Source organism: Mesocricetus auratus, unplaced genomic scaffold (genome assembly GCF_017639785.1).
Source record: "Mesocricetus auratus isolate SY011 unplaced genomic scaffold, BCM_Maur_2.0 Super-Scaffold_100676, whole genome shotgun sequence".
In the NCBI taxonomy this organism is placed as follows: domain Eukaryota; kingdom Metazoa; phylum Chordata; class Mammalia; order Rodentia; family Cricetidae; genus Mesocricetus; species Mesocricetus auratus.
In genome coordinates this window covers 60749194-60769035 of record NW_024429266.1, presented here as the reverse complement: position 1 = coordinate 60769035, position 19842 = coordinate 60749194, and the positions used below count along the sequence as shown (strand labels likewise).

At 38.4% G+C, this 19842-nt stretch overlaps 1 protein-coding gene across 1 annotated transcript in view; it reads right to left on the bottom strand.

Annotated features, from left to right (window-relative positions):
• Nucleotides 1-19842, bottom strand: part of Dars1 (aspartyl-tRNA synthetase 1) — a 47392-nt gene that overhangs the window by 4480 nt on the left and 23070 nt on the right. The window contains exons 5-13 of the mRNA XM_040737752.1: nt 19319-19421; nt 17217-17297; nt 15152-15211; nt 9138-9249; nt 7360-7494; nt 4894-5041; nt 2946-3092; nt 1033-1075; nt 214-294 (exon numbers count right to left, since the gene is read on the bottom strand). Of these exons, the coding sequence (XP_040593686.1) occupies nt 214-294; nt 1033-1075; nt 2946-3092; nt 4894-5041; nt 7360-7494; nt 9138-9249; nt 15152-15211; nt 17217-17297; nt 19319-19421 (910 nt within the window). The remainder of the gene's footprint in view (nt 1-213; nt 295-1032; nt 1076-2945; nt 3093-4893; nt 5042-7359; nt 7495-9137; nt 9250-15151; nt 15212-17216; nt 17298-19318; nt 19422-19842) is intronic.

Here is a 19842-nt window from a genome sequence, read left to right as displayed (position 1 = left end):
CTGAGTTTGAGGTCAACACTGAGATTCTAGCTAAACTCTCGGGTATCTAGTACTATATTTGACATTTACATCCCCAGTAAATCTTTAGGAAAAATGACTAGGAACAGAATTTTAAGTTAGGTTCTTGGGACTAATTTACTACAGCATTCAAATGTGGTTACTAGAAAGTTCTTTCTTCCCCACAAATAGGTGATTTGAAATAAAATTACTCACAGGATTTCTTGGGTCAGGCATGGTGTAGAAAGGTCTTACAGCCAATGGATATTTATCAAGAACATAAAAGTCTGTATCATACTATTAAAAGAAAGAAACTACATTAAGTCTATATAATACTTTGTGGAAATGTCTAAATATTAATTATTGAACTAACATAAAACCCCTGAATCATTTCCCCAATAATACAGTTTTTTGTTTAGATATCTAAATAAAATTGGGTAATGTTCTTCAAATGAAAACTACTGAAATAAATACTATTGAAGCGTTTGACATTTTCTTACTACCTCACAAGCTTAGTTAAAAAGAAATTACATTTCAACTCTTACTGACTGCATTCCCCTTTGTTAAAAGTGCAGATGGCAGAGAATGGCAGCAGAGTGACAGGCTGCTGATACAGCAAGCTCAGGGTCTAGCTAACACTGCAGGACTTCAGAAAAAGCTCAACCAGCAGGAGGAGCTCAAGGACTTTCTAAGCTTCATTCAATTAGTGTCCTTTTAAAAAGAACAACACTCCTTTGGCTTTAGTTTTAGAAAATAAGAGCAAGAGGGCACAGGTAAGAACTTTTATAATTTAGAGCCCTTCCTCACTAACCTGACAATCTGAAGTGTCCTTTAGAGGTACTTCTGTATGACTGCATGAATGTCACACACCGAATTAATCAAACTGTTGGTTATAATCTGCTAAACACTTGTCTTTTTCTAAGAACAAAAGTGCAGTTCTCTTTACTAACTCTAAGAGGATGATAAATATTCTGCTACTGGTGTCTCTTAAGGTACATTTCAGATAAAAAAAATCAATAAAAATATGAATCCTACCTTTTCCTTCACCAAACGACCCAACAGCTTTTCATTTGGTGTACTGGAAAAGAAACACTAGTGTTTGAAGATGAAACAAAAATTTTTTTTTGGTTTTTCCAGAGAGGGCTTCTCTGTGGCTTTGGAGGCTATCCTGAAACTCGCTCTGTAGACCAGGCTGGCCTCTAACTCAGAGAGATCTGCCTCCCAAGTGCTGGGATTAACCACAGCCTGGCTCATGGTTTTTGATATTTGTATTTAATTGTGTGTCTGTGAGTGGTTGTTGGAGTTACACAGGTAGTTGTGAAGTAACCTAATGGGAGTGCTGGGAACTAAACTCACTGTCTCTGGAAGGGCAGGCAGACCTCTTAACTACCAAACCATCTCTCCAGGCCCCATCAAGTAATAACTTAAAATACTTTATAAATTAGTCAGGCCCCTTTTTATTTGAGGCTCTCGGAGGATAATAAACTTTGACCCAAACACACTGTCAGTTAGCTGTTCACCCTGCTTATTTTTTAAGACAATCATTTCAGGAAGCTTGCCTCCTCCAGCTACTTAGCATACATATACATTTTCAACCAGGAAGAAATAAGCATTTTGTTGATTCAGAACAGGAGGGAAACTTTACTGTTTTTACTATACTGCTTTCACTGGAGGGTCTGTCATAAACAGTCTCCTCTTTTGTTACATCACAAAGGTTTGTGATATGACAACAGTACAACCAAGTCTTTAAAGGCAGTCTGGCAAAGAGGCACCTTCTTTAGCACTTTTGTTACTTAAGAACTCCCAAAATACCTAAAAATATATTGTTTGAATTGAACTAGTTACAAAATTTATGGTTTCTTTTAACAATAAAGGGTATGCTGAAAAATATTTTTCTTTTAAATTTTACATACCAAATCCAGATGAAGTATGATTTTTGGAAAGAAAGAAAGAAAGAAAAAAAAAAAGGCAATCGCCACCTTTTTCTTCCACATATCTACTATGTACTATTGTGATGACTTTTTAACTATTTTAACCAGAAACTCTGAATGAAATGTTATGTCGACAGCAATTTCCTTTCTATCGTTAGTATGCAATCTTTTCCTAACTTATAAGGAGTAATTTAGGTAACAACATATAGCATATTGATAACATATAGATTGGTAATTTTATGCCCAATACTGTAGGAGTGAGATTTAGACTATTCTTTTTGTTTGTTTGTTTTGTTTTTCAAGACAGGATTTCTCTGTTGTTTTGGAGGCTGTCCTGGAACTAGCTCTTGTAGACCAGGCTGGCCTCAAACTCATAGAGATCCACCTGCCTCTGCCTCCCAGTGCTAGGATTAAAGGCGTGAGCTACCAATACCTGGCAAGATTTAGAATATTATTTACCCTTGAAAGAAAAGTAACATTACAAATACTGGGAATCAAACCTGGGTCCTCTGAAAGAGCAGCAAGTGCTCCTAACTGCTGAGCCATCTCTCCAGTCCTTAATATGCTTTTTATTTACTTTTCAAAGATTATTTATTTGTTGTGTGACTGTTTGTTCTGCAAGAATAGCAAGACTTTTAAGATTCTTATCCTCAGAGCCATCTCTTCAGATTTTTCATTCATTTTGAGGTAGGGTCTCTCTAAGCTGCTTGGGCCGGCCCAAAACTTGCTCTGTAACCCAGGCTCTGTATCCCTCCTGAATACTTGAGATTACTGGTCTGTGCCACCAGGTTTGTCTTTCTATATTCATAGAAGGGTCATAAATAGGGAGAAAAACAAAAAGTTATCAACAAAATCACTGAAGCCTAGTCAAACAATATTAAATATAATATTTTAATGTTTATCATGTAAAGCAGTATATACAATATACCAAAGTTAATAGTTATCAGGTGAAATACATTAAACCTAAGCATTAAAGTTAAAAAGAAAGAAAGAGAGGAAAAAAGGTCAGAGACCAACCTTAGATCTTCCTCATCGCCCATGTCAACTCCTGCTTCTCTAAGCATAGCCAAAGCTTCACAATACTCCAGTCTTAAAGTTGGCTCCAAAAATTTGAATGGCTCACATGGGAACTGCTTATTCACAGTTTGAATTTCAGTCTGAAACCTGTATGTTCAATATTTTAGTTAATAAAATGTTGGTTAAATGTTTCTTCCAAGAGGTCACTGTAAGCAATCTATAATATTGGTCTTTGAACCTGTGACTGTACCAAGAAAAGCATTATCAAAATTTTAAGAACTAACATACTTAAAGTACTTAATTCCATTTCTTGGCTTTATGCTTTTTTAAAAAAAATCACAGTGGCATTAAAGGATTAAAAATTACAAAAATTATTTATTTATGTTTTGTTTTATGTGCTTTGGTGTTGTACCGGCATGTATGTCTGTGTGAGGGTGTCAGATTTTAGAGTTACAGACAGTTGTTAGCTGCCATGTGGGTGCTGGGCACTGAACCCAGGTCCTCTGGAAGAGCAGTCAGTGCTTTTAACCCTGAGCCATCTCTCCAGCCCAGGATTAAAATTTTTATTTTCAACTCTTCTAAGCTAACACTGTTAGAAACATAAGCGGGGCAGCAGGGTTGTGAATGCCTTTAATCCCAGGACTTGGAAGGCAGAGGCAGGCAGATCTCTGTGAATTCAAGAACAGCCTGGTCTACAGAGTGAGTTCCAGGACAGCCAGAAAGCTGTTACACAGAAGCATTTTAAAAACAACCTGATTTTAGTTGTAAACATGTCTTATCCTCAAGAGAACCCCAAAGCATGTCTGCCTTGTTCTGCCTTCCCACCACACTTTCTAAGTTATTTAAGGCATGCTACTTCTCCCCTCCTGTGATGTCCCCACAGTACCTGCACAAAGCAGCTGAGACAAAAGATAACTGTAAGGAACTGTGTTTCTCTAGTGAAGGATGCTTTCTTTCTTCTGAAACAGGGTCTCACTATGTAGCCCTGGATAGCTTCATTCTTGTAATCCTCTCTGACACTGTCTCAAATGCTGCCATTTAAAGCTGTATATACTTGGCTCAGAGATATTTTAATAAGACTTAGAAGAGCATATTTTTCCTCAAATGTTTATGGATGAAATGATAGTAGAAACTTGATTCAAATAGAGACAAGGGAAATGGGCACAATAAAAATGAGCCATAGATCTATAATGGCTAAAACAATGTGTTAAGTACATAGGGTTTGTGAGGCTTAATATCCCTAATCTAAAAACTTTTTAAAAATAAGGGCACATACTTCTCTTGCAGAGGACTCCAGTTCAGTTCCTAGAAGCCACATCAGGTGGCTCTCATAGCCACCTATAACTCTAGCTTCAAAGAAAGTGACACCTTCTAGACTGAGGACACTTGCACACACATATGCACAATTAAATAGTAAAAAAAGAAAGAAAAGTTTACTCCCATATGGTACTATAGGTGTGTGCTACACTTGGTACAGTCACTGATTTGAAAACGACTGTTCCTTTGACATTATGTAATCCATGTCTCTCACTGATTTGAGCCACTGATAGTCCTTCGTCTATACTGTTGTGCAACATAAACACAGTGGAATATGGCACTGACAGTCCAAATTACAAGAGACAGAACAACAAATGGTTTCCAAATGACCTGTGAAATATAAAAAGAATGCTGTTTTGCAAACTGGGCCTTATGTTTATTAAGGAGGTTAGCAGCAAAACTGAGTCTATATAGTAAAGACACAATCTTGGTTCATTTCAAACACTCATATTACATAACAGAAAGAATCGATATCTAGAACAAGTTTTGGAAATTTTCTTAAACTATCAATGTGAAAATAAGAAAACAAAAAAACTGTATCATTCCCTATCACCTCCCCACCCACCAAAAAAACAAAAAATTGCAATTGTTTTGAAATTAAGGGTATTTCAAGATATTAAATAATTTCAACCTTTCTTGAAGTCCTTTGAATATTTGCACCAAGGTGTCAGCAATTTCTTCTACAACTTCATGGTAATGATAATTAAAAGCCATTTCAATATCCAAACCAACAAATTCAGTCAGATGTCTATGGGTATTGGAGTCTTCAGCTCTGAAAACTGTTAAGTTAACCAAAGAAAAACAGCACAGTATTTTAAGTCTTGTGTAAGTGAGGACGTAAATGCAGAATCCTACTTGGTCGTGCCCAAGTGGTACTATTTTCCCAACCCCATAGGGTAAGATGGAGCACCGATAAGCCATCTGTTTTAGCATTCTCCTAGACAGCAAGTTCATTACCAACTCCCAAGTCCTAGAACCAAATGCAAATTAATAAAAGAGGCTCTTGAGAACCCCTAGGGAATGCAAAATCCTGAGGCACCACCTCAATAATTAAAAGCAGACTCAATTATGACCAACATAGTGAGTCTGTCTCCATTTTATTAAAAAGTGGCTCAAGCAAAATGAAACTGCATAAATGAAGTAACATTATACACGTTCCAACTCCCATGCTTCCTTTGATTCCCCTGCAGTCCTTCTGACGCGCTCAACTCATCTCCCACTGCATTGACGTGTTAACACTCCTGTAGCACATGCCTGCTGGGAAGCTCAGACTCCAAATGACTACTATCACAAGACAGAAGATGATGAAATTCTAGAACCTTTACTTTTCAACTTAACCTTAGCCTACACTTCCAATCTCTAACTACTCTTATTTCTGTTTTCTCTGGTAGTCCATGCTTTTTACCTACCCTGTTCACTCTACCAGAACATTATCTCAGTTTTTATATACCCTACTATGTTCTTAAAGCTCACATTAGTTTGAATTTTCTTTCATGGTGACTCCAGCAAACAATCTTTCTACACTAGCTCTTAATTGTTCTGATTCTTCTTTTGCTTTTTTTGTTTTTTGTTTTTCAAGACAGGGTTTCTCTGTGGCTTTGGAGGCTGTCCTCGAACTAGTTCTTGTAGACCAGGCTGGTCTCAAACTCACAGAGATCCGCCTGCCTCTGCCTCCTGAGTACTGAGATTAAAGGTGTGCGCCACCACCACCCGGTTCTTCTTCTATTTTTTGGTTTTTCGAGACAGTCTTCTTTTGCTTTTGAGACAAGGTCTTGACTGTCTAGAACTTACAATGATCCTCCTGTCTCAGCCTCCTAAGTGTAGCAGGGTTACAGGAATGAGCCATCACATGGCTCCCTGACACAGACTTAAAGCAGGGATTAACATTTGTTTCCATACCTTTCAAGGCATGATCTGTAAGAGGTGTACCAGCAATTACCTTGGTGCTTGTGAGAGCTAAGCCTCAGGTTTCACTGCAAATGTACTACTAGAACCTACATTTACATCCCTATTGGCATCAGACGAGTGCCGTTGATTCTTTTAAGGACACAGACCCCAGCCTAAGAATATGTATGCAATATACGTCTGGCAAATAATAATTTCAGATAATTTACACTTTTTTTTTTTTTGCTTGTTTTTAGACAGGGTTTCTTTGGGTAACAGCACTAGCTGTCCTGGAACTTGTTTTGTAGACCAGGCTGGCCTAGAACTCACTAAGATCCACCTGTCTCTGCTTCTCAAGTGCTGAGATTAAAGGCATGTGCCATCACTACCCGGTTAAAACATTTAACTTTTGTGCCAACTTCTCTATTAGCAAAAGCTTAATTTAAGCTTTGTTAAGCTATCAAAAAAGTTATATATACAATAATTTGGTAGGTTTAAAAATATTTATTTTGACAGGCGTTGGTGGTGCACGCCTTTAATCCCAGCACTCGGAAGGCAAAGGCATGTGGATCTATGAGTTTGACACCAGCCTAGTCTATAGAGCGAATTACAGGACTGACTCCAAAGCAATACAGCGAAACCCCATCTTGAAAAACAAAACAAAAAAAAATATTTATTTCATGTATATAGATGTTTTGCCTGCATGCACGCCTGTGTATCATGCACAGAGGCTACATCATATCCCCTGGAACTGGAATTTTAGCTGGTCCAGCAGTTAAGAGCACTACATTCTCTTCCAAAGAACCTAGGTTTGATTCCCAGCACCTGCATGGGAACTGAGATTCACCTCCCTCTGAGGCCCAGAATTAAAGATGTGTATCACTATGCCTGGTTGGTCCTCGAAGCATGTATTTTTAAAATGAGATATTGTCATACACAGACACGCACACACTTATGTCATTTCTATCTTTAAGTTTAGTATCTTTTTCTTTTCGGTTTTTGTGAAATTGAACCAAGAGCTTTGCACACACGAACAACTCTTAAATTCTGTATAGTATCTGTATAATCAGCAGATAAAAGGATTCAAGCTTTCAAAGAATCTAAAGTCTAGTGTTTCTAATATCATAACTACTCTATAATTAATGGACTTAATACAACTATTTTACTCAACATAATTTTACAACTAATCAGCAAATAAATGACAATATCTTACCTGGTCCAATGCAGAAAACCTTCTCAAAATCAGCACATATGCACATCTGCTTATATAGCTGTGGGGACTGAGCGAGGTAGGCATTATTTTTAAAGTAGGACACAGTAAAAACATTGGCTCCTCCTTCACTGGCAGCTGAAAAACAAACATTTCTATCATCATAATCAATTTTATGTTAATCCATGTCATTCTTAGTTTTAAAAAAGGTAGTTCACTTAAAAGAAAAAAGAATACCTAGAAAATCAAAAATTGCAGGTAAATGGTCCCCCTTTTTGGAATCCATTTCCTACCTATTACTTGAAGGCTGTAAAAACTAAATGAATAAATAAAGGGCAAAAGATACTCCCTTTTTCCTGAGACAGGGTCTCACCATGTCAGGCATTTTTCTTCTGTCAGAGGGCAATGTTCCATTTTTTAATCTATATCTAAATACTACTCTTTTTTTTTTTTTTTTTGGTTTTTCGAGACAGGGTTTCTCTGTAGCTTTGGAGGCTGTCCTGGAACTCACTTTGTAGACCAGGCTGGCCTCGAACTCACAGAGATCCGCGTGCCTCTGCCTCCCGAGTGCTGGGATTAAAAGCGTGCACCACCAATGCCCGGCTAAATACTACTCTTTTAATAATGTATCTGTGTATATTGTTTTGTCTACATGTACGCATGTGTATCATATGCACACCTTGTACCAGAGGAGGACAGAAGAAGGCATTGGATCTCCTGGAACTGGAGTTACAGAAGGTTGTAAGCAACTGTGTTGGAACTAGGAACTGAACTTGGGCCCCTGCAAGAGCAATAAGTGCTCTTAACCACTGAGCTATCTTTCCAGCCCCAAGAATGACATTCTTTTTTTTTTTTTTTTTTTTTTTTTTTGGTTTTTTTGAGACAGGGTTTCTCTGTACTGTTTTGGAGCCTGTCCTGGAACTCGCTCGGTAGACCAGGCTTGGTCTCAAACTCAGAGATCCACCTGCCTCTGCCTCCCGAGTGCTGGGATTAAAGGTGTGCGCCACCACCGCCTGGCAAGAATAACATTCCTTAAAAATATTTACTCATTTATTGTAATGTTTGCCTGTCAAGTACATGTGAAGGTCAGAGGACAGCTTAAGAAAAATTGGTTCTCTCCTTCTATGTGTCCTGGGGATTGAACTCACATTGTTAGGCTTGGTGGCAGTGGCAAGGCAAGCCCTTTACCGACTAAGTCCTGCAATGATGATGATTTTGAGACAAGCTCTCATTACGTAGTACTGGCTAGCTGGGAACTCACTATGTAGACCAGGCTAGCCTTGAATTCACAGAGATCTACCTACCTCTGCCTCCAGAATGCTGAGATTAAAGATGTTTGCCAGCAGGACCAGCTAGAATGATATTTATAACTCATCTTTTAAGTGTTATGTAAGCAATTCTAACAGGGTAAAGTGATCAAGACAAGATTCTCCCACAAGGATGACACCAATAGGTATTTAGTGATTTTTTTACAATGAAGTTTACATAAAATCAAACTGCTGTACCAATTTTGAAGGACATTAACATACTACAAAAATACAGGTGGCCTAACTGACACTGTAGGAATTGTGCTTTGTTACTACTTCATTTCCTCATTGTTACTACAAAGTGACTCTTGAAGGAAGAATGTAGAACACTGTGGATGGTGGTGGTATTGTCCTTATAAACAGTCCCATGACATCAAACCTTAAGGGACTCTTGGTATTATTTCAGTTTAAAAATCAACATAATCAACATTGGGGGGGATTTTTAATTACAGGATATATTATCTTGAAGCGTACCTGAAATAATTTTAGGAGTTTGGATTTCCACAAAACCTTTGTTAATTAAAGTTTCTCGGAAGAGATGGCAGATGCCGGACTGGAGACGGAAGATGGCTTGACTAGTTGATGTCTGTAAGATAGCATGAAAATCTAATTAAATCAACCTGGCACACCAAGCAAGTTAAACTATGCCTGCTCTCAGCCATTTTTAAAGTCCAATAGTACTGGAGAAGCTGGAGCACAACAGCCCAAGCCAGAAGGTGATGAGACACACTGCAATCTAATGAATATATGTGATCATACTGAGCATTCTCACTAGAAATGCTTCCTGAGCAGGTGTTCTAATTTGTAAGAATGCCACTCAAGAGAAATATTTAACAATTGCTTATAGATTCTCTTGGAGACTGTTTTTAAATGCAGTCCATTGAGTGAGATGTATCAATATTTAGGTAGTATATAAACATTCTAAATAAGAGCTCAGCATGGAGTAATAAGTTACTGAAGACAACATATACATTCATGTTACTAACCACCAATTATATACTAACTGTAGATAGCTATGCATTTGTTCCTTAAACTAAGAAAATTAATACAGAAAAAGTTCAGCATCTCACAATGGCACATAAGGCAGCGAGCAGCAGCCTCTAAGAGTTTGCTGCTGTCTGTCACCTTTTATATTTTCTTTAATTTCCCGATTTACATCCTCAGTTACTTCGGCTCCTTTGTTTACTTCAGCCTCAATCACTGGCCAGAGATCTCTAATAATTACCTGTGCTACAGTTAAAGGAAGTGACTTATCAATAAGTCTTGCATAATACATTAAAGAAAAAAAGTTGTTTTTAGAAAGACTTTATTTATTTATTAAGTATACAGTGTTCTGTCTGCATGTGTTCTTGCAGGCCAGAAGAAGGCACCAGATCTCATTACAGATGGTTATGAGCCACCATGTGTTTGCTGGGAATTGAACGCAGGGCCTCTGGAAGAGCAGTCAGTGCTCTTAACCAATGAACCATCTCTCTAGCCCAGGGGAGAAAAAATGTTATAACCAGGTAGGTGTTTGGTAAATACCTGGCTTCAACCCACACTGGGATAGCCACAACTCATCCTGCCTAGGTGCGCACTGCACCCCGATGCAGACACTAAGGACCAGGGGGTTACTCAGCATCTTCTTTATAGGAAAGAACTCCTTGAGTTTTTGGAGATTAGGACTTTTTTTTTCTTTTTTCTTTTGGTTTTTTGAGACAAAGATTCTCTGTATTGCTTTGGAGGTTGTCCTGGAACTCACTCTGTAGACCAGGCTGGCCTCAAACTCTGAGATCTGCCTGCCTCTGCCTCCTGAGTGCTGGAATTACAGGCGTGCGCCACCAATGCCCCGCTAGGTTAGGAGCTAAAAAATTTTTTTTATTCATTTTATTTTTTTATGCATGTGTCATACCTCATGTGTCGAGATCAAACACTAACTTAATGAACTTAGCTATCGTTTTCTATCATGCTGGAACCAGGGAAGGAACCAGGCTACTGGGCACGAATGAAAGCGCCTTTATACCTTGAGCCATCCTGACACCCCAAACCAGGACATACTTAAGCAATGGTATTTTATAATTCTAATTCAACGATACAAATCAGTAACTTCAACAAAACAATGGAGATAACCTTTTTAAAGCCTCTAATCTGTTATAACTATTTAATTATTCACTTTTAAGACATTCACATCAAGCTGGAGAGGAAGAGTTATGGCTCTACTTATTTATTTACTTGCTCAATTATTCACTTGTTCATGTGTCATGTGATTTAAGGAAACACTGGTTCACTCAATCACTACAAACTATATTTTTCTGCTTTCTAAAACCTAGCAACCTGTAAGTCAAAGAGGTATGACACAATTCTCTTTAATGAAATATATTCTGTAAAGGCCACTAGTACACTTCATCACTATTTTTTTTAAAGGTTTTTCAAGACAGGATTTCCCTGTGTAGCCTTGGCTGTCCTGCAACCCACTCTGTAGATAGACCAAGCTGACCTCAAACTCACAGACATCTGCTGCCTCTGCCTCCTAGTGCTGCGATTAAAGGTGTGTGCCAACACTGCCCCACTCACTGTTTTTTTTAGCTAGCCTAACTAAACTTCTTTTATCTTCTTATCAAATGGACATTAAGCTCTGGACTGATATAACTCATAGCATGAATAGAAATTTGACTTAATTATGTTCTTAAGAAACAAATTTTATAGCTTTGGAGATGGCTCAGGGGATAAGAATACTGGCTGTTCTTCCAGAGATCCTGAGTTCAATTCCCAGCAACCACATGGTGTCTCACAACCATATCTAGTGGGATTTGATGACCTCTTCTGGCATAAAGGCATACATGCAAATACAGGACTCAAACACATAAAATTAAATAAATCTTAAAAAAAAAACTTAAAACAAGACCAAAAAACCCACAAAAAACAAAAACAAACAAAAAACAAAACCCCACCAAATCTAAAAAATAAACACATCCCTACCACCTACTGTGCCCCCATTTTTGGCTTCCTGATTTTATCAATAAATCTGTCAATGTGAGAAGAAAACAGATCCATGTTATATATGAGAAAAACATCCCCTCCCCCATTAGGTTCCTCAAGGGACTTGCGAGGCGCTGGAACATGGGTTTTAGTTTATTAGAGAAGGAATTGGGGCTATAGCTCGGGGCTGTGTCATTTGCCTTGCATACTGACACACTAAAAGTCCTGTGCTCCATTTCTATCACAGAAGAAGAAAACTAACAAGAAGACAGCAGTGAAACTCAGCAGTGGACTTCTTGTCCAGAATGCATAAGACCCTGCCTGGGTTTAATCTCTAGCACCACAGACACAAATAAAAACCAAGACAAGAAACTGAACACAATTATTTAGATAATTCCAGCATGTCCCAATTTCTATCTAGCACCTATATGCCAGGGAATATTCTCTTTTAAATGGTCCTCAGATATGAGTTGAGTGCATACCTTCAATGCCAGCTTTTAGGAGGCTGAGGTAAGAGGACGGGGAATGAGGACCATTGAAATCAAGAATGAGGTTGGCAAGAAAAGTCAATCAGAACTTATTTTAAACATAAGGTATTCTTTAAAAAGCAGCAAGAAACAGCTTCAAAGAAAATGCTCAATTATTTTGATTATCTGTAATGCTGCCAAGAATTCTGACACAGAGAATAAACCATACTTGTACTGAGTGCACACCACTTAACTTTGTACTCAGGACATAGTTATTACTAAGAAGCTTCAATATCCGTGTATGGCAACTTGCCTCGAGGAAAACACTGCTCAATAGAGCAGCCCAGAGCCTGAGAATCTTGTACTCTACTGCCGAGTCAGGCTTCAGCATCTGCTCCTTCACAAAGCATCCTTATGACATTAGATGGCAGCAACTAAAATCTAAGTAATAGAAAAGGGAGTTTTTGTCTTTTGGTCAAATCCAGTCGTTCTAGGTAGAATAATACTTACAAAAACTGAAAGTTTATTTTCTGTCAACCCTTTTAAAATATAGATCAATTTTAGCTGTAGATAACTCAGTTAATAGACGAGGTAAAAACAGAAGGGGAAAAAAGCAAGACTCTACTTACAGAATTATTTTCTCTTAGGTCACATTATTAGAAAACAACATTCAGGGGGAAGAATCTGAATGTTGACAGGGAGAAAAAAAAAAAAAAGATCAAGCAAGCCCAAGTTTACAATGAAACTGTTAATGGCTGGGAAGCTGGACTGAGGAGTAAGAGATCTGGTGAGCATCCTCATCTGAAAATCTGAACTGCTCTAAAATCTTTCTGAACACTCATGATGCTACAAGTAGAGAAATCCATACTTCAAGACCATGTTTCATGCAGACTATTACTTAGAATATTACATATAAAATAACCTTCAGACTATGTATATATATGGTTATAAATGAATTTCATATTTAACTTAGGTCCCATTCTCTAGGGTATCTTAGTTTGTATATGTACACATTCCTAAATCTGAAAAGACTTCAAAATATTTCCAGTTCCAAGCACTGCTGACAAAAGGCATTCTGTCATAAAAAACTGGATAGAAAGTTATTTCTAAAATTATACCTCTCTTAATTCCAAATGAGCTATTCGCTTTTTCTTAAACCAACTTGATGTAGAATTTATAATTAATTACAAGTAACCTCTGTAATAAAAAGCTGGAATCACAGCAAAACTGCAATCATATTACTACACTAAGGAGACTTTTGGCAGCACGCAGGGGTTGTATACAAGACAAATGTGTTACAGGCTGAGAATGGGTGGTTTGCAACACAACAGTGTCAGGCACCTCTACAGCACTCTGATTCAGGCCAACAGTTACAACACACCCAGGAAACTCCCTCAATTACCTGAGACCATCCAAATCTTTGTTAAAAATGCCATTGGCTATGGCAATTACCCACCTAGGATTCTCACAGCCCTCCCAACGTTGTCTGCTGCTCACATAAACCAGTGTTACTTCAATTTATTTTTGCCTCTACTCATTTCTGTCATGGTGGGTTTCATTTGTATTACCATTATTTCCCTTTCAATCATGGTGCATCCTTAGCAGCAGGTCCCATAAACGCATGATTTTAATTTGCAAGTTGTATCATGTAACTATTAAAATATAAGACATGCATCTGTTTAACACCCAGAAATCATTGTGTATCTCCAGTTTTAGAAAAACATTGTAAAATTGCAATGTCATAAATCCCAATATGCTGGCAAACAAACTATACTGCCAAGAATAGCTTTTGTATTTCAAGGGTATAAAAATTCATTAGAAATATAGATTTTCATTTTTTACTTGAAAAAAAAAGTACTGAAGTAGACAATGAGCACACAGACACTTGACTACCAACTGTCTAATTGTTGTAAGTGTTCCAGGATTCCATGGTTTTGTTAATGACTCTTAGAAAGGCATAAAAAATATACACTTCAAAAGCATGTAAGTATTTTGTCTACTTGTTACCTGCATACCCATTACCTGCAGAGAACAGAACACATCATTACTGGGTCTGCTCTGAAACTGGAGTTGTAGACATTGAGCTTCCACGAGAGTGCTGTGTGCTTGGAAACAAACCTGGACTCTTGGCAAGAAAGCAAGTACTCTTTCCAGGCCCCGCTCCCCCCCAATGGATTTACTGACTTATTTATTTTTGGTTTTGTGAGACAGAGTTTCTCCAGCTTTCGAGGCTGTCCTAGAATTCTCTCAGTAGACCAGGCTGACCTGGAACTCACAGATTTGCCTGTCTCTGCCTCCCAACTCCTTGGGAACAAAGGTACGTACCACCACCACCTGGTTTAACTTTTTAAAATTAAAAATGTATGTTTGTGAGTGTTTTGCCTGCATTTATGTCTGCATATCATGTGACTGCAGTACCCACAGAGGAAACAGGGCATGTAGGTCCCTGGAACTGGAATTACAGACAGTTGTGAAGCTGTCATGTGGGTGCTGGGAAACCACAGTGCAAGAACAGTAAGCCATCTGTTATTTTTTTTTTTTTTTTTTGGTTTTTCGAGACAGGGTTTCTCTGTATTTTTTTGGAGGCTGTCGGTCCAGCCTGGCCTCGAACTCACAGAGATCTGCCTGCCTCTGCCTCCCGAGTGCGGGGATTAAAGGCGTGCGCTACCACCGCCCGGCAAGCCATCTGTTCTTAACCACTGGGCCATCTCTCCACTTTCCTATTTTGTATGTTTCAAGAGTTGACAGTCTCCTTCCATCATTGGGTTCTTGGAACTAATCTCTCCGATTACTATGCTTGGTGGCAGGTACCTATACCAAGAATTACAATCATTCTTTGATTTCTCCCTATTCTTAGATACAGATAAAACTCATCAAGATAGTAAATACTTATTTTTCCTCTCGGGGATATACTCTTTACATAATAGCTTTCCCCAATTAAGAATAAATTACTGCCGAGCGGTCGTGGCGCATGCCTCTAATAGGCAAGTGGCAATTAGTTTTATGGTATCCCCACCTATCTTGGTATTGGCATACCCACATCAACAAACAAATGAGGCATACCCGAAGATCAATGACTCTGTTGTCTAATCTTGTATCCTGGTTAACAGTAGCTCTTCCTTCCTAAAAAAAAAGGGGGGGGGGGTGATAAAAACATATTTTACCAGTATTTTGAAGTACACACATGCACATCACACATTCTACTCTTAGTGAGAGATGTGTATACGAATATTGTACATGGAAACCAGGGAGTCAAGATAATGAACAGAGTAAGAGGAAAGCCAGGAAAAAGTTACTGTTAGAGGCAGAGATGATGCTGGGGATGGAAAGGCATGACTCTAATGCCGGCACTTGAGAAGCAGAGGAGGCAGGTGGATCTCTTGAGTCTGAAGCTAGCCAAAGCAACATTGTGGGAGACTGACTCACTCTCACTCTCACTCTCTCTCTCTCACTCTCTCTCTCTCTCTCACACTCTCTCTCACACTCTCTCTCTCTCTCTCTCTCTCTCTCTCTCTCTCTCTCTCTCTCTCTCTCTCTCTCTCTCTCTCACACACACACACACACACACGAGAGAGAGAAGGGAAGTGAAGGGGACGGAGACTCAGACTAGAGGGTGAAGCATGTTATAAAGGTGTCAATACTGGAATTGAATTCTCATGTCTCTGGCTGTAATACATGGAGTTAACTAGACTAGCTCAGTGAGCTCTAGGTTCAAAGTGAGATACTCTGTCTGTCTCAATATGTAAGATGAAGAATGATTAAGGATTCCTAGTATCAACTTCTGTAACCACATACACATATGCACTGGCACCCCCATACACTCAAAACCGTCAAAGACAAAAAGAGATGGTAAAATGAGAAGGGACAGAAACACCACTGCTTTCTTTCCCTTCTCCAAACTTGCTCATTACTGGGGCACCAGATTCCCCCACCTGAATTCTTAGTATATCCTGGATTTAACCTATGAGCCTTGCTAACAACTAATAGAAGAATAACATAGAGTAGCAGTTTTTAGAAGTGTGCTCAAAGGAACACCATCGGGCCCCTCCCGCAAGACTCGCTGATATCTCCCCTTCCCTCTAGACAGGCTTTCCTGGAACTCATTCTGTAGAACAGGTTTGTTGGTGAAGTCTTATGCCAATAAAGCACTGTCTGGCTAATAGGGAATCTAGATAGGAGGGACTAGGAGTCCCGGAGGACTCTGGGAAGGAGAAACAGGAGAGAGTCAACATGTAACGCCATGGGGTAGGAGCCCGGAACTATTCTCCGGTAAGAGACATACTTAGATTAACAATTATGGGGTAATTACTTAAAGCAGAGCTAGCCAGTAAGAGACAAGCAAGGCCATCAGCTTCATAATTAATACAGCGTCTTGTGTGTTTATTTGGGGACTACAATGCGGCAGAGCCCAGGCAGCTGGCGGGGGATAAACCAAAGCGGATAGCAAGGAAAAAGCTGCCCTTAACACAGGTTAGTGTCAACCTCAGAGATACACCTACCTCTGCCTGGGATTAAAGGTGTGCTCCACCATGCAGGGCTAAATTTCTTTTTTTATTACAATACTTTTCATTTTCACTTGAGTGTACCAAGAACTTTGCAACAGCTATATGATTAGTAACTCTACAACCCCACGGATCCAAGGACCATTATGAGAATCTAGGACCCCAAAAAAGTCTGAGATATGATAGTAAATTTAATTGATTTAATTAATTTTGATGGAGAGTCAGGAAAGATCAAGGAGTGATTTTTTTGCTTGCTTTTCTTGTTTGTTTTAGTCTGTTAATATTATTTGCATTTGTTTTTTAAATTTTATTATTATTTTTTTAAACTTTCCCTTGGGAGGGATGTTACAAGGGTGAAGGGTGGGTACAGATTGGCAAGATTGTGAGATTGGGGTACATGATGTGAAATTTCCAGAGTCAATATAATTATGTTTAAAAATTAAAAAAGACAGTAATTTAATTGGACTCAGGCCTCCTGAATGCTAGATCTTCTATTACTGAGTTATACCCCCGGCCCCTGTGAATTTACGACAAAAATGGAACTACAGGAACACTCACTACAAGGAGGGCACTGGATTCCCATGCTACAAACTACTCAGAGCAAGCACATGCGACATAAACTTTACCTCTTCACCTTCCACTTCAGGCCGGATGGCGTCATCCAGTTGCAAGGGAAGGCGAGGTTCAGCTAAACTGATCACATAAATCTGAAAGCAAGAAATTGTCAAAAATATTAAGAAGTAAACAAGACTGTTATCTTTTGTTTAAGAGACAATCTACATGGAACTATGTTTGCATACATCTTTAACTGAAACCACTTGGTGAAGTAAAGATGATATCCATTTTTAATCTACCTAACAGAGATAATATTGTTGGCTCTATGGATTATTTGAAGACAACTAAGATAACACAAATACTTTGTAAACCCTAGGTACACACCAATGTAATAAATAAGGCCTAGCTGTATCAACAAAAGCTGTGATTAGGGAAATCAATCTCAAAGCTTCAATTAAAATGGGGTCTGACACAAGAACCAAAGCATTAACATAGGTGTTGCTATTATCAACAGTATTCAGGCAGTGCTACCACTATGACCAATGTCAGTCCAGCTAGGCTTTGCCCATCTTCCTTTCTTTATTCTTTGTTGTCTCCTTCAATTGTCTGCATCATCAAACATCAAATCTCACTTCTTGCCATTCTGAAAGAGCTGCCACAGAGCATGTTCTTCATGTTGTCAAAGTCTCGATGCTCATACACGCCAATTTCACATTTTAGTGATAAAACACCAGTGAGTCCACGAGTAAGGAGGAGTTTTCTCAACACCCTTAAAAACATAACCTTACCACTCGCATCCTGAAATTACTAAGCCTGGTGAATCAAAGGGGAATCACCTCTAGTTAAGTCAGGAAAGGAAGCTGTGTTCTCTGTTTGTGGCCTACCTTGGCCTTCAAAAGTGTCAGAGGCTCTACTCTAGCCACCAAAGGAGAATTATCTATCATGGTTCCCTACACACAAATTTTAGGCTTCCTTTGGTTAATACAATCTTGACCTTCAAATCCAAAACTGGAGAATCCAACAGCTGAGACTTTCACAATCAGTGGAAATTCCACCCTCTCCTTCATTGGGTTCAAGTTCACATAGTACTTGGCACAAAACATACAAGCAGTAACAGTTGGCCGAGTACATAAGAGTAAGGGACAGTCAATTGTTTATGGCATATTCAATGCTTTGTAAAATACTATATTATTATTATGGCAAAACTTACAGGTAAGTTCCTATGACTTTAGTATTCATTACTGACACTTTTAATGTTAAGAGATATGTTCTGCCATTGAGCTAGGACCCTCCCATGTATTAAAAATACAGGTTTGTTTTAGTCATTAAGTTTTCTTTATTAGAGTACTGAAAAACACATCAGTTGGAAAGAACAAATCCTTTTTTTTGTTAATATAAATGAACTTCTTTAGTAGACTCAACAAAGAACAAAGTACTGTGTCAGGCCAGCTCAGCAAAAACACAAGATTTTTCCATATCTCAAAGTTCTACAACAATTAACTCCTATTAAATTGAACTAATTTCCAAATTAGCGGGGTATAGATGTGCTGATCTCTCTCAATCTACCAGCTTTGCTTATGTTTGTCCCTAAGTGCTCCACCCTCTCCCTCCCTTCTGTGGGAAAGGGGCTCGGTGTATGTGTTCTTTCTGAATTCATATCCCTCAAGGTTAAGGGAGGGAAGAAACTATCCCTTGTCTTGAGAATCACTTTAACAAACATTATTTGTTTATATGAATGTGTGCACACATATGAGCATATATGTTCATATCACAGGATATGAGTGGAAGCCAGGGATTGGTTCTCTCCTTCTATTAAGTGGGTCCCGCAGAACAAGCTGATTCAATAATTAACAAAAATCTCAGAATTCTACAATTTGTTGTTTCTTGTTTTTATCTAATGATAAAGAACAGGCAGGCCTCAAACTCACAGAGAATCTGCCTACCTCTGCCTCCCGAGTACTGGGATTAAAAGTGTATGCCACTATGCCCAGCTACATCAATTATTAAGAACATACAGATTTGCTATATGGTCTAAGAATTACTCAAATCTATCCATAATTTTATCTGTCTCTTACTCTTTCTTTTCTTGTGTTGCTAGGGTCAAATTCAGGTTACCATGCATACTAAACTGTTATCTCCAGTCCCCACAACATTGTATTATAGAATTAGTTACCTTCTGGACATGTAACTCAACATCTTGCTGTGTACAGCTTCCAATTTTCTGATTTACTTTTCTCACAACGCCTTCCACGTCAACAATACTTTCTTTGTTAATGCTGTCAAGAGAAAAAAAAAACCCTTAACTTTAATAATCTTATTAAAGGTGTCAGAATTCATTTGCTATTTAAGCAGCAGAATACGTCAAACCATTCTTTACTACAGGAGACACTTTCGATAAAACCAGCCTCTTCAACCTATTTAAAACAAGCTATTACACAGAATACCTTGTGAGATTCTGTTAAAGAGATGACTTTTTTTTTTTAAGATGCCACAGCTTAGAAACAATTTATAAGATACGTGGGACATAAAAGGCAATTGTACTAAGAGAATTGTAAAAAGTAGTAAAGTCTCTGAATTATTCAAGAACCCTTTCCCTCTTACACTTGAGATCAGCATTTCCTCTCCTAAGAAACCCTGACTTCAGTAAATGCAATTACTGTTATGTAATGGGATTAAATAGGTCAGTCGACTGAAGTT